General features: G+C 42.1%; 1 protein-coding gene across 2 annotated transcripts; it reads left to right on the top strand.

The window, feature by feature from the left end:
- Window positions 1-1,797: 1,797 nt before the first annotated feature.
- Window positions 1,798-19,827, top strand: LOC141784426 (NLR family CARD domain-containing protein 3-like). Of its 2 annotated transcripts, XM_074662261.1 has the most exons (11): window positions 1,798-1,888; window positions 3,346-3,511; window positions 4,564-4,665; window positions 6,982-7,083; window positions 8,696-8,765; window positions 8,927-9,131; window positions 9,246-11,046; window positions 11,154-11,327; window positions 13,575-13,742; window positions 13,976-14,022; window positions 15,186-19,827. In XM_074662261.1, the coding sequence occupies exons 2-11, from the start codon at window positions 3,441-3,443 to the stop codon at window positions 15,719-15,721; spliced, it is 3,276 nt and encodes a 1,091-aa protein (XP_074518362.1). In that variant the 5' UTR covers window positions 1,798-1,888; window positions 3,346-3,440; the 3' UTR covers window positions 15,722-19,827. The 2 variants fall into 2 exon arrangements, with proteins under 2 accessions (XP_074518362.1, XP_074518363.1); XM_074662262.1 differs by lacking the exons at window positions 11,154-11,327; window positions 13,575-13,742; window positions 13,976-14,022; window positions 15,186-19,827 and having other exon boundaries at window positions 9,246-11,050.
- The last annotated feature ends 91 nt before the right edge of the window (window positions 19,828-19,918 follow it).

Below are 19,918 nucleotides of genomic sequence, written 5' to 3'. Positions count from 1 at the left end.
CGCTTCCGGCCGCTCCTTCGAAATAAAACTTTGTATGGAGAGGGGCGGAAATGGGACACGTGACGTAAAAAAAAAACAGGCATGACGACATTAGTATTTGTATGCATTAAAACAAGCGGCAACTTCCGGTCTGAGAATATGAGACAATGCAGAAGTGCTAAAATCTGCTGTTTCTGGAGTGTTCGCTTGAGGCTGGCTCCGGAAGCAGCGTAAGTTACATACACAGCAAGCCAAAAAAAGCCATTTTCAAAGCAGAAATTAACCTATTTACAGCCTGGTTCAAAAAACCTCTCCTGTCAGAGCTAATTTTACTACCGGCACCCACTTTACGGGGGTGAATTTTTTTCTAATGTGGCTGTTCAGATGATATTAAGATCGGGAGCTCCCCCGGACGGGTGACGTCGGTGAGACTACTTCCATGTTTTATACAGTCTATGCATTAAAATGAATGAACAGGATAAAGAAATTTAAAACCTGCAGTTCCCCTTGTGTCCACTAGTTTCTGTCTCTAGCGGTGAGTCAGTCCACAGTGAGCACCATGTCAATAATCTGCTGGTTCTGCATCAGATTAATATCTGGTTTCCTCTTCACAGTATACACTTCAAACCATAGACTGTATAAAACATGGACATAGTCTCACAGATGTCACCCATCTGTTTCTGAAACGGAAAATGAAGCACATCGGCTATAGCGGCCATATTGGTAGTGGCAAGGGCTTTGCCTATAGCCATAGGGCACCAGCCGTCACGTGACCCTCAGCTGTGCCTCTTATTGGGGGAGCTCGTGATCTTAATATCATCTGAACGGCTGTGTTAGAAAATAATTCATAATTCAGTGGGAGCCTGTAGTAAAATTAGCGACCCAGACAGGAGACATTTTTTGAACCAGGCTGTAAATAGGTTAATTTCTGCTTTGAAAATGGCTTTTTTTGGCTTGCTGTGTATGTTACTTCCGCTACTTCCGAAGCCAGCCTCAAGCGAACACTCGAGAAACAGCAGATTTTAGCACTTCAGCATTGTCTCATATTCTCAGACCAGAGGTTGCCACTTGGTTCAAACATGACTTTGTGGATGCAGTGATGAACTGTGTTTACAGACATGCGGCGATGTCTACTACAGAGACATGTCTGTTTTTAATGCAGTGATCCCGCCATAACAAATGTTTCCAGTTTTTAGTTGTTAAATTTTGTATTTGCTCTGTTTTCATTCAAATATAGACTTTCTGGTTCACAAACTTTCAAAATTATATTTTTATCAACATTAAGCAGTCACAACTCCTACGTAAATGTGATTATAGTTCTAAAACAATAACAATACATAGAGAAACTTTCTATCAGTTTTCTATTAATCAGGAATAAACTCATCCCTAAATAGCAGCTTTCTTGAAGCCACAACACAAAAATCCAGCAGTAGTTAGGGTTTAAGCTATTTGAAATTTTATTCTTATAAGATATTTATGATGTAACTTTATAATCCAGTTTATGCATTTCTTTAGGAGCTGCTCTGTTTGACTCAGATTAGTTTATTGAACCTTATAAAGAAAAAAGAAATTAGACGCATCTTTAGCGGCCCGAACCCCCTTCAATATACATGAATCAAAGACCACATCTGCAGATACCAACAGGAGTCATTCAGTGAGTTATCTTTAGCTTAATATTTAGTGTAACTGATTTAAAGAGGATCAGTAAGAAAGTGTTTTGCTCCAGTCTTTTTGTTTAATGAAAGTCTGCACTTATATCTATTTCAGGAGTTACACAGTTAAACATCCAGGCTTCTACAGCCAGTCTCAGCCTATCCCCTGAGCCTTGTATGAGTCAGACTGTTTTTAGTTTCGCTTTCTCTTGAGTCTGCAACTGTGTCGCAGTTTAGTCCTCTGTGTCTGAGTTCAGGTAAGCGTCTCTGTTGGCTGATTTAAAGATTCGCTGTTAGATCCAGTTCACTTTAAAACCACTGCAAGCAGTCAGTCAGCCTCTGGGCTCATTTAGCTGCTTCAAATATGAGTACAGGCAGTAGCATGCTAACAGTGCTGGTGCTAACAGGGCCAATGCTGGGGGCGGCTAACGGTGCTACTGAGTTCCTAAAACTCCCCAAAGTTTTGGTTAAAACTACTCTGACATTAAGTTCATCCAGGTATCCAAGTAAAACGCTCTCGCCCGCTGTTCACATAAATTCAGGGAGCTGTAGACCTCAGGATGGAGAGTCAAAAAGAGGATCGAGACGAGAGCTAATGTTAGCTTTCTGTGGCCAGCCTGTTAAACTTTTACAGAGGGACAGAGAGAGACTACTTTCCAGAAGCATCCAGAGGAGGACAGACTATCATCAACATGTGAGCACTGACAGGGTGAATCCCAAAGCTCCAAAGATTCTTCTTCCTGTCTTCAATTGTACCAGGCCCTCCCACCAGAGACAGGAGAGAAGGGGGAGGGAGCCTCAGGGAGTACCTTGACTGACAGATTGAGACTCAGCTCTGTGATGGTTTGACATCACCGGGACTTTCTGAAACATGGGGAAGAGTTCTTCACAGAGGGGGGTTTTATCGGTATGCTTAATCATACCGTGAGTAAATTGATAATCTATGAGTTAAAATGAGATTATCTAAATGTTATTTTGCAGTATCTGTGAGAGGGTTGTAACAAATCCATTCACGTCATGTGCATCTTAAGTCTCTTTGGTGACACTATGTCGGCCGACCAAGTTTCGCAGAGAGAAGAGAGATCTGTGTTTTTTTAATCTGCTACAAAAGATTTCAGTGATTTATTTTGTAGTAATTATGAACACAGGTGCTGGACTGTCTGACAGAAAAAAGCTGTGTTTTCCTCTGCTTGAAACAATTTCTGTGATTAATTTTGTAGTGATGGTGGAGCTGGAGCCTAACTGTCAGACAGAAAAAGGACAGAAGAGCAGAAGAAAGATAAACAGGAGGTACAGCACGAGCCAAAGGCTGAAAGGGATAAACTGTTTGTGCTAATGTTGAGTCCAACCCACAGTCAGCAGTTATTCTGCAGTGGTCTGTTCAAACTTGAGAGTCTTTCAATAGACTTGGCATGAGCCACGTCTTGACCATAGTGGGTGATAGTGCCCATGGGAAGTCTAAATCCCATATAAACACTACCAATTCTGACCACAGGGGGCACTGCAATCACACCAAACAGAAAGTTCCCATAGAGACTTAAAACCAGACTAAATGGATAATGTGTCCTGATGTAGGCACTCTGCAAGTGTGTGCAGATGTGATGTTTGCAGACTAACGATGAGATGGTGATGATCATGGTATGATGATGACAAAGAGGTGGTAATGATGATGATGAGGTGATGGAGGTGAATCAGCAGAATCTTTTCTCCACAGCTGAACCCACAGACTGGATGTGACCTCGGCAGCTGGACTCTGTCTGCGTTGTAGCTGTGACAAAGAGCAGCTCTGCCAGCAGGGGGAGCTCTACCATGGATCAGTGTGGGACCACAGAGGAGGCAGTCCCTCCCTCCAAAGTCCTTGAAGAAGATGTAGCTCTGAGGTGAGATGAACCACAGCTCTTTCAGACATGTCTGAGTGAGTTTTTTTGTTTTTCATCCAGATTTTCTGGTTCTTATCAGCGTTTGGATTCATGCAGCTTCAGCTCTCTGAAGGTGTCATCTGCTGCTGTACAGGGCTACAATGATTAGGGGACATAATCTACTACGTCAACTATAAAAATTTATCAACCCAAAATTTAAAAGTCAACGCGTCGTATTATTGTGTTTATTGATGTCAAATGGTGAAATGAAATACCAGGTGGGAAATGCTCATCTGTGACTTCAGTTCACTGGATGAAGCACCACTTAATTGGACACTTATAGGAAAAGATCACTAATTTCAAACATGAGGAATATTTTTGAGGAAATATCTGCGTGCTGCTGGCAGAGGCTCTGCATCTCTGGCTTGGACAGCCTGACAGCTCCTGGTGTTAAGTGCCTGATAACGTGATTTAAAGAGTTTAAATAGTTTTTCAGGATTTGGGTCACAATCTAGAGTCAAAACTCCCCTAACTTTGTTAGGACAAAGAGAAAGGACATTAATCAGATGGAGCTCATTCATCCACACACTGCACCCGAAACACTCAGCAGGGAGGAAGAGGGGTGGAGTGTGCATGAGCGAAGTGGAAGTAGCGCATGAAGACAAACAAAACCAAACGCGTCGTCATGGAGAGCTGAGAGAGTCAAGCAGGATTATAGCAAAGCAACTAAACATTAAAAAATAAGCCCAAAGTCAGTAATAAGCGGTCTTGTCAACCAACACTGAGAACAAAACCTTCATCTTCCTTTTACCCGCTCACATGACACAGGGCTGACCAATCAGTGGCGAGAACCTAACTCTGGGTAAATGCAGTGAAAATGCAATGTGCAGGTTTGATTTTAAAGGTCTGCACATTTTAAAGGCCAGATTAAATTGAAACACAATATAATCATGCTTGATCAACTAATCGAAAAAATAATCATAAGATTCGTCAACATCAAAAATAATCATAGGTGCAGCCCTACTGCTGAACTACTAAAGCTCATAGTCCATAATGTGATCTGTATGTTTCAGGCCCCAGCAGCAGAGACCGGACTCTCCTGGACCCAGCGGTGTGTCCTATGCATCTTTACCACGCTATATAGACTTTAAAGAAGGAGAATCTGTTGACACAGGGTAAGAGTTATTAAATAAAACATGAAGAGACTTTATAACTGAAAAATAGCAGTCTTCTAATTCCTAAACTACACAAGGGAAAGATTTATCCAGCAGCGCTGTCTTTTCGTGAAAGAGTCTGTTTGTTACGCTCAGATGCAGGGTTAACAGAAACACTACAGGTGAGGGCTGCAACAGCTCTTTACCTGATTATTCATGTCTCAGACAGAAGCAGTGTCATTTTTTAATCTATAGAGAGACTGCCCACATTTTCACACCATGCGACTTTCTCAAAGTTGTGTCCAGGACCCTTCTCTGTCTGCTTATGAAGCTGATTCTGCATCTGTGTGTAAATAAATACTGAAGATTATCTCATGATAGCTCCAACCCTGAACTCCCTCCTACAAAACTAAAGCCAACATAAAAGTGAGCAGAACATATGAAAACTTTATGAACATGTGTTCAAAAAAATTTACATCAGTTTCATTTTTCTTGACCCTATTTTAGGTTAAACTAATTGGAAAGCTCACACAAACATCCGTAATTGTACTGCATTGTTGTTTTCAGGATGCAACAGCAGAGACCAGACTCTCCTGGACCCAGCTGTGTGTCCGATGCATCTTTACCTCGCCATATAGACTTTAAAAAAGGAGAATCTGTTGACACAGGGTAAGAGTTATTATATAAAACATGAAGAGACTTTTTAACTGAAAAATAACAGTCTTCTAATTCCTGAACTACACAAATGAAAGTCTTGTCCAGCAGCGTTGTCTTTTTGTGAAAGAGTCTATTTGTTACGCTCAGATGCAGGGTTAACAGAAACACTACAGGTGAGAGCTGCACCAGCTCTTTACCTGATTATTTATGTCTCAGACAGGGAGCAGTGTCATTTTTTTCAATCTATAGAAAGACTGCCCACATTTTCACACCATGCTACCTCCTCAAAGTTGTGTCCAGGACCCTCATTTCTCTGTCTCTCTGTCTGCTTATATAGCTGATTCTGCATCTGTGTATAAATAAACACTCAGGATTATCTCATGATAGCTCCAACCCTGAACCCACTCTCCGTAACTATAGCCAACAAATGTGTAGTGAGAAGAACATATGAAAACTTAATGCACATGTGTTAATTACATTTTACATCAGCTCAGTAGTAGATGACCCTATTTTAGGTCAAACTTATTTGAAAGCTCACACAAACATCATTAATTGTACTGCATTAGGGCTGAACAATTTATCGTTTTCAGATCAAAATCCCAATTTTAGACAATGCAATTTTGAGATCGCCAAAGCTGCAATTTTTTGCAGCGCTCCTGACTGACTCAGGATCTGTTGTGTCAAGTATTATACACATTCTGTTTTACAAATTTGTAGACAATCTATATGTTAAAAGTGCTGGTAAGCAGGTCAACAACACAAAGCCTCTGTTTAGGAGTAGAAGTTGATGAAAACAGATTATTTATCATCACTATTGATGATTAAAGAATCGTGAATTGCAAAATCTGCCAGAAAAATTAGATCTTTTCCTAAAATCGTTCAGCCCTGCGTGTGAATATCCCAAAGCTTAATTTGACGAAAATCGTGAATCGAATTGAAATCACAATATCTGCCAGAAAAATCGCAATTCAATCTTTTCTTAAAATCGTTCAGCCCTATACTGCATTGTTTTTTTCAGGATGCAACAGCAGAGACCAGACTCTCCTGGACCCAGCTGTGTGTCCGATGCATCTGTACCTCGCCATATAGACTTTAAAAAAGGAGAATCTGTTGACACAGGGTAAGAGTTACTAAATAAAACACAAAGAGACTTTATAACTGAAAAATAGCAGTCTTGTAATTCCTGAACTACACAAATGAAAGTCTTGTCCAGCAGCGTTGTCTTTTCGTGAAAGAGTCTGTTTGTTACGCTCAGATGCAGGGTTAACAGAAACACTACAGGTGAGGGCTTCACCAGCTCTATACCTGATTATTTATGTCTCAGACAGGGAGCAGTGTCATTTTTTTCAATCTATAGAAAGACTGCCCACATTTACACACCATGCTACCTCCTCAAAGTTGTGTCCAGGACCCTTATTTCTCTATCTCTCTGTCTGCTGATGCAGCTGATTCTGCATCTGTGTATAAATAAACACTCAAGATTATCTCATGATAGCTCCAACCCTGAACCCACTCTCCGTAACTAAAGCCAACATAAAAGTTAGAAGAACATATGAAAACTTTATGAACATGTGTTCATAAAAATTTACATCAGTTTCATTTGTCTTGACCCTATTTTAGGTTAAACTAATGGGAAAGCTCACACAAACATCAGTAATTGTACTGCATTGTTGTTTTCAGGGTGCAACAGCAGAGACCGCACTCTCCTGGACCCAGCTGTGTGTCCGATGCATCTGTTCCTCGCCATATAGACTTTAAAGAAGAAGAATCTGCTGACAGGGTGTAAGTATGATTAAATTTAACTTGTAGAGGCCTTTTCTGAAAAAAAAAAGACTTTCTTCCATTGATGTAGTCTAAGATGCAGGGTCAAAACAGTGAGTAAGAAATATTAAAGCTGAGGGCTGTTTTGGCTCTTTACCTGATTTGTTTATGGACTAAGACACCTATGTTTTGTTCATCAGCTAAATACATTTTATCAGTGGTTTTCATTATGACCAATCCACATTGGCAAAATTGTTCCTCACACGAGCATTATTGCCCCTTTAAGAGCTAAAGAACCCCCGTTCAGAACCCTGCCTGGAGCCTCCAAGAAGGCTTGGTTCTCTGAACAGTCAGACCCTTCCTCTACACACACTGAGGCCCCGTTTACATGTCAATGGTTTATCCATAAACGCTAAAATGCAGGGAAAAAAGTCTGCATTCACATGGAAAGGCTGAGGGACTGATAATGCTGCAGTAAGCATGCCAAGCCTGTAGTTGGCGCCATAACAGTCTTGTCTCGAAGCAGCTTTTGGTCTGATCATCTGGTGTATAGGTGAATGCTGAGAGCAACATTTGCACATTTTGTTAAAGACAGTCAGCAGATTCATCAGCACAAGCACAACACGGTAGTACACGATGATCGTAACAACAATACTATTGTATGCACTTGCGCGAAGCGAAGTGAAGCATGATGTCAGTGCTTTCACTGAAAACTCAGGCTTGCTGTTTACACGGCACCTGTGGCAGCAAAATTTCAGAGAAATTCCACTCAGGAGGTCGCTTCAGAAGTGTGCTTTTTAGGTCAGCTAAAACGCCGTTTCCATGTACGTGAGGCCGAAATGCAATAATACTTTTGCGTTTAACCTAAAAACCTTCGTCATGTAAATGGCCCCTAAGGAGTCTCTTGGCTTCGGGGGAGAACCCCATCACTTAAGCCGCGTTTCCACCAAGCAGTCCGGTTCAGCTCAGTACGGTTTGGCCTTGTTTGGTACAGTTAAGCCTGATGCTGTTTGCATTTCTACAGCAAACTGTGCCCTGTCATGGAAGCGGTGTGTTAGCCAGATGCCAAAAGCTGCAGCTGTTCAACAATAGCGTGACGCCGTAGCAGTTTACCCCTCTAATAAATCCAACAAAGAAGAAAAACACGTCACAGTAAACAAAGAGCACAGATGGAGGACATGCAGCATTTCGTCCTCTCTGTGATTGTAATGTATCTCTCTGTTACATTGTGCAATCAAGCTTTGTTTCAGAGAAGTCTGTGTGCTGCCAGGAGAAATGCAGCCACTGTCAGGGTAAGTGACGATTCTTTTGACTAATCAACCTTTTATCAACCACCTTCCGAGAGCGGATTAGTTCAGTCTGGCACCTATACGAAAGGGTCTCAAAAAGTGGTTATTTAGGGATCTGTCCCGGGATGAGTCAATAGAAACGCCATAAAATGCGCGCCATACCGAGATGAAACGAACCGGTCTGATTGGTGGAAATGCAGCTTAAGGCACTCAATTGGGGGGCTCATAAGAAATCCATCAGTTGTGTATAGTCAGGTGTTAGCACTCAGGCCTTGTTAATGTTGGTGTAATGATGGTATTAAATCACTGTATGCTCTGTCCTTGTGTCTGATGTTTTTCTGAAGAGGTCAGCAGGAGACCCTCAGTGAACAGTCCTTCCAGCATCATCCGACACAACTGGGCCCCACATTTGCGGTGAGTACATCCCAACTTTAAAGTGGACTACACCTGCCCAGATTTTTTGCTCATCTATCAGTCATTTCTGTGCTTTTCTTTTTCTTTACGAGTACTTCAGAATCTCAGAAGAACCACACTTTGTGTTCAGTTTGAATGTTCTATCACTCGTTCTGTTCCAGCTGCTGAAGGAGGACTTTATCACCTTTGTAAGGAACGAGCTAACGACAGTCCAGAGGGTTCTGGGTCCAGATTACCCAGAACCCTTAGAGATTGAGGGTGAAGGGGATGAAGAACAGAAGAGGTGTAGGGAAGCGTTTCTGAAGTTCACCGTACACTTCCTGAGGAGCAGGAAGCATGCAGAGCTGGCTGACTGTCTGTGGAGCAGTAAGAGTTTTGGTTTGACACTCTGCACATCATTTAGCATTTGTTTAAAGCGTTTTCTAAAAAAGTTTGGTTCCTTCACTCATTGATATCAATTGTTGCTGCTTCTTCCTTCAGAAACTGTCGTTCCAGAGTGCAGACGTAAACTGAAGTCTGAGCTGAAGGAGAAGTTCCAATGTGTGTTTGAAGGGATCGCTAAAGCAGGACATCCAACTCTTCTGAACCAGATCTACACAGAGCTCTACATCACAGAGGGAGGGACTGGAGAGGTCAATGAGGAACATGAGGTCAGACAGATTGAAACAGCTTTCAGGAAATCAGACAGAGCAGAAACAACAATCAGTCATCAAGAAATCTTCAACCCCTTAACTGGAAGACAGGAACCAATCAGAAGAGTGCTGACAAAGGGCGTGGCTGGCATCGGGAAAACAGTCTTAACACAGAAGTTCACTCTGGACTGGGCTGAAGACAAAACCAACCAGGACATCCAGTTCACATTTCCATTCACTTTCAGAGAGCTGAATGTGCTGAAGGAGAGAAAGTTCAGCTTGGTGGAACTGGTTCATCAATTCTTTCCTCAAACCAAAGAAGGGGGAATCTGCAGCTTTCAGCACTTCCAGGTCCTGTTCATCTTTGACGGTCTGGATGAGTGTCGACTTCCTCTGGACTTCCACAACAATCCGATTCTGACTGATGGTACAGAGTCCGCCCCAGTGGATGTGCTGCTGACAAACCTTATCAAGGGGAACCTGCTTCCCTCTGCTCGTCTATGGATAACCACACGACCTGCAGCAGCCAATCACATCCCTCCTGAGTGTGTGGATAGGGTGACAGAGGTAAGAGGGTTCACTGATCCTCAGAAGGACAAGTACTTCAAGAAAAAATTCAAAGATGAGGAGCAGGCCAAAAGAATCATCTCCCACATCGAGACTTCCAGAAGCCTCCACATCATGTGCCACATCCCGGTCTTCTGCTGGATCACTGCTACAGTTCTGGAGGATCTGCTGAAAACCACTGAGGGAGGACAGCTGCCTAGAACCCTGACTCAGATGTACATCCACTTCCTGATGGTTCAGTCCAAACTGAAGAGCATCAAATACGATGGAGGAGCTGAGACTGATCCTCACTGGAGTCCAGAGAGCAGGAAGATGATTGAGTCTCTGGGAAAACTGGCTTTTGAGCAGCTGCAGAAAGGAAACCTAATCTTCTATGAATCAGACCTGACAGAGTGTGGCATCAACATCAGAGACGCCTCAGTGTGCTCAGGTGTGTTCACACAGATCTTTAGAGAGGAGAGAGGACTGTACCAGGAAAAAGTGTTCTGCTTCATCCATCTGAGCGTTCAGGAGTTCCTGGCTGCTCTTCACGTCCATCTGACCTTCACCAACTCTGGAGTGAACCTGATGGAAAAAGAACAAACAACATCCTGGTGGTTTAACCTTTTAGGAGAAAAGAAGGAAACACGTTTCTACCAGAGTGCAGTGGACAAGGCCTTACAGAGTCCAAATGGACACCTGGACTTGTTCCTGCGCTTCCTTCTGGGTCTCTCTCTGCAGACCAATCAGAGTCTCCTCAGAGGTCTACTGACACAGACAGGAAGTGACTCACAGACCAATCAGAAAACAGTCCAATACATCAAGGAGAAGACAAATGGGGATATATGTGCAGAGAAAAGCATCAACCTGTTCCACTGTCTGAATGAACTGAATGATCGTTCTCTGGTGGAGGAGATCCAACAGTCCCTGAGATCAGGACGTCTCTCCACAGATCAACTGTCTCCTGCTCAGTGGTCGGCTCTGGTCTTCATCTTACTGTCCTCAGACAAAGATCTGGACCTGTTTGACCTGAAGAAGTACTCTGCTTCAGAGGAAGCTCTTCTGAGGCTGCTACCGGTGATCAAAGTCTCAAAGAAAGCTCTGTAAGTGCACACATGACTGTCCTGGTTAGATGTTACTTTTATCATGTATGAAGAAAATCAGCAGGTGTTTCTGATACTTTAATGATGTATTTCTGATTCCTCTCCAGGCTGAGTGGCTGTGACCTCTCAGAGAAAAGTTGTAAAGCTCTGTCCTCAGTCCTCAGCTCCTCATCCTCCAGTTTGAGGGAGCTGGATCTGAGTAACAACAACCTGCAGGATTCAGGAGTGAAGCTGTTATCAGATGGACTAAAAAGTCCACACTGCAAACTGGAAACTCTCAGGTGAGCAAACAAGAAACGTCTTAGGTACATTAGATATATGCATTCTATTCTAATGCTTCCTGAAAATGTCAAACTCTAAAGTGGTATATGTTTACGTCTACTGGAATTTGTGGAGGACCGCATGCCTGTCAATCTTTTTCGTCGAGGATGCTGAAGATGTCTATATATTTTGAATTATAATAACAGGCTTTCTGCTGTTTGGAGTTGGCAGTTTCCTGATTTTTGCAAACTTCAGAAGACACAGGCAGCACTTTTGGCGATCGACAAGCTGCCCGTCATTGAGGGATTGTGCAAGGCTGTCAACACTGAGACTCAAGCGATATGCGAAGTTAGTCACAAGCAGGATGTGATTACTGGACTCATCGCAAGGTGGACAACCACTTGGAGAAGTTGTCAGCTCGGTTTGGCTGTAATGGACCACCAAATTAGGTCAATTGGCATGCCTCAGAGTTGACCAGGGACTCAAGGTAGACGTAGAATTGCAGAGTCTGCCTGACCCAAACAATCTCTGTCTCTTTTTCGGCTCCCCTGTGTCGGCCTTGGTAGGCTGATAACGTTCTACTCTCCTGGATGGTATGGAGACAGATGCTATCCCCCCTGGGGAAGTATTTCTGATTAAGGGCAGCATTATCTAACACATCCCATCTCCTCTCATGGGCCTTCATTTATCAAAAGTGCGTATGCCTGAAAAATGGGTGTACGCTCCTTTCCACGCACAGATCGGCATTTATCAATCTGAACGTGGGCGTCGGGAACACTCAAATCCCGCGCCAGGTCTGAGTTAGTGTATGCAAGTTTCGTGTCGAGGGGAGCGCGGTGCAGTACAGGAAGTCTTCTGTGGAGGAGAATTATTAGATCATATGAGCACAAAACATTTTTAGAAATAAAAACTGATGTTCTCAGATTTCTATTTAGATCCTTGAATTATATTTAAAAAATTGTTTCCTTTATCGGTTTACTTAATAAAGATAAAAATAGAGAGGCAGTTATCAGTTTTTAATACATTCTCATGTCCATCATAAAGTCTCCGCAGAGAACATTCAGAGGACGCTGGATTGAACTTTTATCCTGGATTTTTTTTAAGGAAGCTGTATGATAACAGGATTCTCTGTGAAGGTGATTATTTCACTCCTCATATATATTATCATATGAACGGGAACTGTGCACGAAAAAGTGAGTAGTTATTGACAGAATACGTTCATTTACATGAGATCACAACCTATGTGCTTGTCTCGTGATACGAAAAATCATTAAATTACAGTCTATCCGTGCGTAATTGCGCACGATCGATACACAGCTCCACTCCCTCCTCGGTCCAGTGTTGCTAACTTAGCGATTTTGTTGCTATTTTTAGCGACTTTCTGGACACCCCCCAGCGACAAATTAAGAGAAAAGCAACTAGCGAGAAATCTAGCGACTTTTTTTGGTGGTCGGGGGCTCCGAGATCACAGGAGAAAAGTTTAAAAAAGTGCTGTTTTCTGTCTTTCTGACGGCTCAGTTGACAGGTAGGCAGCTGCAGGCTCAGCCACCCCCCCGGTGGACAGAAAAAAGCGATCTGACGACTTCTAGCTACTTTTGGGCGGGCCTATGGCGACTTCCGATGCTGAGGAGTTGGCAACACTACCTCAGTCTGTGACAGGTTCAGGCTGGAGTCTGCAGCTTCTTTCAGAGCTCAGACACATCTTTAAAGGACAACTTTCCACGTTTCTGGACCTGAATGGAAACAGTTAATAATTCTGTGGCTTCTAATGGTCAGGCGTACACTGTGATTGGCCTTGGCACGCGCGTTTCATAGATCACACGTGAATGTTGCCATAGGAATCGTTTTCCCACGCAAGATTGATAAATGAAGGCCATTGACACCAGGTTGGCTGGCTCCTGACTCCCTTTAGCTCTTTGAGAAGTCAAAAGCCGAGGTTTTTCCATATTGCATTGTGGATGCTCCCACAGTGTGTGTTAAATCAAAAAATGATAACTTATCATTCTTAATGTGGTATCAGTTTAAGCAGACTGTATTTGTTCATTGTAATGACTAAGATGTAGGTCAGAATACTTTTTATGACCAATTTATGCAGAAATCCACGTTTTACAAAAGGTTTACGTACTTTTTCTTAAAGCTGTATAATGATCTGCAACTGGAACTTATTGATATAAAGAGCTTGTGTGTGTGTGTGTGTGTGTGTGTGTGTGTGTGTGTGTGTGTGTGTGTGTGTGTGTGTGTGTGTGTGTGTGTGTGTGTGTGTGCAGTCTGTCAGGTTGTATGGTGACAGAGGAAGGCTGTGCTTCTCTGGCCTCAGCACTGAGCTTCTCCAGTCTGCAAGAGCTGGACCTGAGCTACAACCATCCAGGAGAACGAGGAAAGAAGCTGCTGTTGGCTCACCAAGAGGATCCAGACTGCAGACTGGACACACTGAGGTACAGCTCCAGGGATGTACAGACAGGTGGACAGATAGTCATGTGTTCACAGTGAGAGGGTGTTCATCAGTCACTGTTGAATTATAAATTAATTTCATTGGCTTAAGTCAATTCAGTTTACAGTCTTACACTTTGTACCTCTGAAAGTGTCTGATAGCAGGCTGTATTCATGTCAACAGAAGAGCCTGATCAGGATGAAGATACATGTTTAAAGTGTCTTTTTCTGTCCTCAGGTTGGATCATGATGGATCACATAGGTTGAAACCTGGTCTGCAGAAGTGTAAGTGTTAAAGTTTGATCCATGAGAACACAGCTTGGGATTCATTCAGTAAAGTTGTGTCTACATGCATCTCTGTTAAACTGTGAGGCTGCTGTGTTCACCTCTAGCTCCCATCACTGACATCCAGTCATCAGACCAACTTTGTTTGCTATGTGCCTAGGTCTGAGAGTCTACTGTGGTTCATCAACACTCAGCAACTTCATTTAAGTGTGTTGGACAGAGAAATCCTGTCTATGGAAGCGTATTACATTTTCTTGAAGAAAAAAAAAACAACTCAGGTTTTTCAGAGTAATTTATTCCTCAGTTTGTTTTTTGTGGTAGTTAATTTTGTTTTTCTGATTAATACTTTTTTTATTGTTTTGTTTTTTGTTAGAATTATTTCTGTTTTTATGAGTATTTTTTTTCCTGTTTTCAGATTACTTTTTTCCTGTTTTTCAGAGTAATTTTTTCCTGAAGTATCAAGCTACTTCGAAATCCCTTATATAAAATATAAGGATAAAGTGGAAAACACAACAAGGGTATCATACCCTGTCTGTGGCTAATACCTTACCTTTATTGGCCCGGTACGGACTGGTAAAGTTAAGGATAAGGCATATATGTGCTGAACAGGATCCCTGATCCGTGCGGGACACAGGAGCCACCACACATCCACGGGACGTCTGCAGGTTGGACGTTCTCACAGGATTTCAAAGTAGCTCAATACTTCAGGAAAAAAAATTACTCCTAAAAACAGGAGGAAAAAATTACCACGAAAAACAGCATGTTGAGGTTCTCGCGGGATTTCTAAATAGCTCGATACTTCAGGAAAAATTTACTCAGAAAAACAGGAAAAAATTAATCTGAAAACAGAAAAAAAATTACTCATAAAAACTGAAATAATCATAACAAAAACAAACCAATCAAAAAGTATTAATCAGAAAAACAAAATTACCACAAAAAAATTACTCGTAAAAACAGAAAAAGTTATAACAAAAAACAAACCAATAAAAAAATATTACCACAAAAAAAAACATGACTACAAAAAACAAACTGAAGAATTAATTACTCTGAAAAACCTGAGTTTTTTTTTTTCTGCAAGTGAATGCAATACGCTTCTGTACCTGTCTGATGTTGAATGGTTTAATTAAAATGTTTTCTTTGCTGTGTCTCCTTCTCTCCACCAGGGGCCTGTGAGCTGGAAGTGAACACAAACACCATGAACACAAAACTCAAACTGTCAAACAACAGCAGGACGGTGACACATGTGAAGGATGTTCAGTCTTACCCCAATCACCCAGAAAGATTTGACTACTGGCCCCAGGTGCTGTGTAGGACTGGTCTGACTGGTCGCTGTTACTGGGAGTTTGAGTGGAGAGGAAGAGTTGTTGTATCTGTGACATACGCAGGAATCAGGAGGAGAGGGTTTAGTGATGAATGTGTGTTTGCATGGAACAATCAGTCCTGGAGTCTGATCTGCTTTGACGGAGGTTGCCTAGTCCGGCACAACAACAGAGAAACAGACATCTCTTCCGCCTACTCTTCTGACTCTCACAGAGTAGCAGTGTATGTAGACCATCCTGCTGGCACTCTGTCCTTCTACATCGTCTCCTCTGACACCCTGATCCATCTCCACACCTTCAGCACCACCTTCACTGAACCTCTGTACCCTGGGTTTGGGCCCTGGTTAGCCGGTTCCTCATTGACTCTTGGTGGTTTGTAGGTCCAGAGGTTCTAGAGCAGGTATCTCAAACTCGTGCCATGAAGGGCCAAGAGGCTGCAGGTTTTCTTTCCAACCAAAAACTCTACCAGCTGATTTCACTGATTACCTCACCTTCAAGCAGAGAGCAGGGACTAATCAGTGAAAACTAGTGGAGTTTTTGGTTGGAGAGAAAACCTCTCTTGGCCCTCCATGGCACAAGTTTGAGATCCCTGTTTCCCACTTTGTGCTGGGGTAAGGTGATAAAGAACAGTCCACATGGAAACAACAAACAGAGTTTTCACAAGTTTTTATATTTTTCTAAAAACTCTGTTTTCATTGACCTCAAACTGAGTTAACGTGGCAGTAAGGAAAGCCGTTAAGTGCCTTAAAGACTGGTTTGAAGCATAGACTGTATAAAACATGGACGTAGTCTCGCCGACGTCACCTGTCTGTTTCTGAAACGGAAAATGAAGCACATTGGCTATAGCGGCCATATTGGTAGTGGCATGGGCTTCGCATACAGCCTTAAGGGCTAGTTATACTTTCTCCTGGCTCCGTTCACTCACTAGAGCGCAGTGGCATTTATGCTTGGCGTATTCTCTGTTTTAATATATTCGCCGCAAAGACAGGGAGCAGTAGAGAAAAAAATGTTGCAGAAAGCAGTAAAAGCAACTAAAAGACAAAGAAGTGAAGTCACGTGGACCAAACATAGGGACCAAAACAATGGTGGCACGAAAGGTAGGAATGGAGGAGGAGGAATTATTATGTGTACTGTTGTTGAGCAGACAAAAGCAGCGCCGGAGAGGTCTGTCCTCCCGTTGAGGCATCTGAAAGGGGAACACACCCAGCTCTTTAAACCCATGCGGGCTGTAGATGAGGAGTTCAGTGCCATTTGATGGTCTTTATGACTGCTTAATGATGGATTATATAAATGCTCATTTGAGTGTACAAGCTCAGCAAGTCTACCCTCTATTTTGTCCATTTCTAAAATCTAGAAGCGCCACTCGCAGCTCTTGCGACACGTTTAAAAATTTTGGAGGTGCACGACCACACGACGCGCCAGCGCGCCCGACTGTCACGAGGTGCGCGTTGACGTCACTTGTGGCGCGCAAACCATGCGACCACGCAACTGCGTCAAGCATAAACTCGGCTGTAAGGCGCCTGTCGGTCACGTGACCCTCAGCTGTGCCTCTCCCTCCCAATGGCAGGGTTAGAAAAAAAATTAACCCCTGAACTGTGGGTGCTGGTAGTAAACTTAGCGACTCAGACAGGAGACGTTTTTTGAACCAGGCTGTAAATAGGTTAATTTCTGCTTTGAAAACAGCTTTTTTTAGCTTGGTGTGTTTGTGACTTCCGTTACTTCCGGAGCCAGCCTCAAGCGAACACTCGAGAAACAGCAGATTTTAGCATTTCCGCATTGTCTCATATTCTCAGACCGGAGGTTGCCGCTTGGTTTGAAGGTTTCTTCAGGAGTGGATCTACTGATATGACTCAGTCTCTGTGACGGTCCACTAACAGACTTCAGTACAGAGATTATCCAACTGATAGCTGTAACATTAACCTCTCTGTAAGGATCCACCTTTAATATTTATTTCAACCTTATCACTAAGTAAGAGCATGACTCTCCAGACTTATAACTCTGAATGTTTCAACGTCTGAAAGTTAATTTATCTATTATTTAAACGAACATGAGAACATCACATTCATCTGCAGTATCAGCCTTTTTCAGTGCCAGCAAGTCTAAATGATACAGTGCCAAACATAACCATTAGCCATCTCTTCTCTTTAACATCACAGATTATTTATTATATCAAAAAAGTACTAACGAGTGACTTTTCTCACAATTATCACTCGTTAGCTCATGACTATGATATACCATTCATATTATCCTTTCTTCATACAGAGCAGATGTAGACTCTTTATAGTGAACACTAACCGAGTCCTACCTGTCCTCTTTGGAATTTAGGCTTGTGCATTTGTTGGCGTCTCATCCAAAAAGTCAAGTTGAAACAAATCCATCAAGCAGCTTCTTGAGACCACCACATCTGTCTATATCCCTCTCACCAGCTAACAGTTTCTCCTCTGCCAAAGTGAAATGTGCCTTATCTCTTTTCCATGAGGGTGATTTGATGTGACTTTAGTGATCTGAGCATCTGTGGCTCAGCGGTGGGGTTGTCATCTCTCAAATGAAAGGTCAGGAGTTTGATCAAACCACCTTGCCGAAGTGTCCTTGAGCAAAAGGCTGAACCCTTAATTGTGCCGTCTGTTGTTCAGCGGTGTTTGAATGTGTGTGTATAAGATTAGCTAATAATGGCAGTTCCTTACTGTGGCAGCCATTGGTGTGTGAATGGTGTAGATGTGTGAATGAGTCTAGCAGTGTAAAGAGCTTTGAGTGGTCAGTTGTTGATAACATAAAAGTTATCTTTATCAATTCCCTTATCAGTTCCTCCTGTGAATTTTCTCTGTACTGTAACATAATTGAACCGTGGCATGTCAAGTGATGTCGGCATAAGGTCTGACCACTCCAGTATATTGTAAAGAACTGACAAGGGAATCGTTAAGCACAAAGGATAATGATGATGGATTTAGGCATTTCTAAACGATTCTTAACAGGAACCGGTTATGGCTACCCATCTCTGCTTTAGTCACAGAAAGGATGACAGTTTTCAAGAGAATAAGAAAAAAGGAAAAACACTAACTCAAGCACAAAGTCAGACAAAAGACCATTTGTCTGACCAGAAATATCACAACAAACTTTAAATTCATTGTTAAAGCTACCTTTAACTGCACTCAAAGACACTAAAGTACCTTGTGTTTTCACTCGACTACACTTTCTCCTTTGATGGATAATTAACAGCTTTTGTATTATACGGACAGTACTGTAAATAATTATCTACTTTAATAAAGATTAAACCAGTGGTTCCCAAACTGTGCAGAGCATTGTGTGTTGTCTTTTTCATTTTAGATGATCAGTTGTTTCCAGCCAATCCCCCAGAGCGACCAGTCTTTAGATAAGTGACTTGAGACCCAGAGGTAAAAATCTGAAATACTTACATAATAGATAAATAAAAACGGACGTCTTCTTGCTCAGCTCAGAGTGAGGTCTCCACAAAAACTGCTCCCCCTGGTGGCTGTGTGCAGTATAGGTTTAAAATTACAGCTTTCCAGCCATTCCAGATGAGCTGTGGTCAAACTTTAAAAAATCATTACACCTCGTAGAAATCTTTCTCACGTCCGATTGTTGATGAAGATATCATTTTGCTGTCTTGTATTCAAGTCCTCTTTTTTCTGACAAGTTTTGTTTTCAGTAGTTATATGTGGTTAAAAACAAGGCTTTATGTAACGTTTAACGATGACTGACAGATGCCGTTCTCGTGTATTTTTTTCGGGGATTGTAAAATATGTCAGGAGGTAAAGTCAAGAAGTGATTAGACTCTTAAAAGAAAATAAATAATCATTATTTTTGTCACCCAGCTCCACTCAGATTCTCCCAGAATCCCTCATCGTCTCTACTGCGCAGACTCTGGCTCCAAACTGCTACAACGGTGGCGCCTGAGGTGGCGGTATTTTGGCTTCAAAACCGTACAATGATAAACAGCAGAGCCACGCTGTCCACTCTATATACAGTCTATGATCCATACCACTATTTAACAATCTTTTCCTCAGTTTTAACCTGTAGTCCTTTCAAACTGAAACACCTACTTAAATACTTCAATATTTACTCAATCCATATCTTCAGGTTATGTAGGATTTTGAATCCGCTTGAGTTTGATTCATTTTAAATTCTAGTATTTATTTTTTTACATTGTAAGGACTACACAAAAACCTTTTTCTAAACCAGCGTTAGCTAAAATTAGGTACAATTGACATAGAAATGCTAAGCTTAAGACACGTTCACAGATCGTTGACGCTATGTATTCAGACATTAAGACATTGAAGGCAATGTTATTTTCACATGTAGTTAAACACAATGACATTAAAAGGTTAAAAAAGTAATGTCTTTTGGTTTAAAGCTACTCACATTAGCTCACAGGCTACCTCGTTTGGCGCTAGCACGGGTCAAACCAGGGTCACTAACGGCTGGGAGTGACTGCGCAGATTAATTTAATGTAAGGGTAGGAAATGGTACGGTCCATTGTAGGGGGTTCGAAATCATGCTGAAAGATTCTCCGACTTCGTAGTATAAATATAGAAAATACTGTAATGTTCAATGTAATT

This window comes from Halichoeres trimaculatus, unplaced genomic scaffold, assembly GCF_033239565.1.
Source record: "Halichoeres trimaculatus isolate MK-OKI-2021-1 unplaced genomic scaffold, fHalTri1.1 fHalTri1_scaffold_22, whole genome shotgun sequence".
Classification (NCBI taxonomy): domain Eukaryota; kingdom Metazoa; phylum Chordata; class Actinopteri; order Labriformes; family Labridae; genus Halichoeres; species Halichoeres trimaculatus.
This window is presented reverse-complemented; position numbering and strand designations above follow the sequence as displayed.

Bases quoted from the DNA above. Each gene is read 5' to 3' on its own strand.
- LOC141784426 (XM_074662261.1), top strand. From the start codon at position 3,441: ATGGATCAGTGTGGGACCACAGAGGAGGCAGTCCCTCCCTCCAAAGTC. The intron at 3,512-4,563 runs GTGAGATGAACC...TGTATGTTTCAG, and splicing joins GAAGAAGATGTAGCTCTGAG to GCCCCAGCAGCAGAGACCGG. The intron at 8,766-8,926 runs GTGAGTACATCC...GTTCTGTTCCAG, and splicing joins AACTGGGCCCCACATTTGCG to CTGCTGAAGGAGGACTTTAT.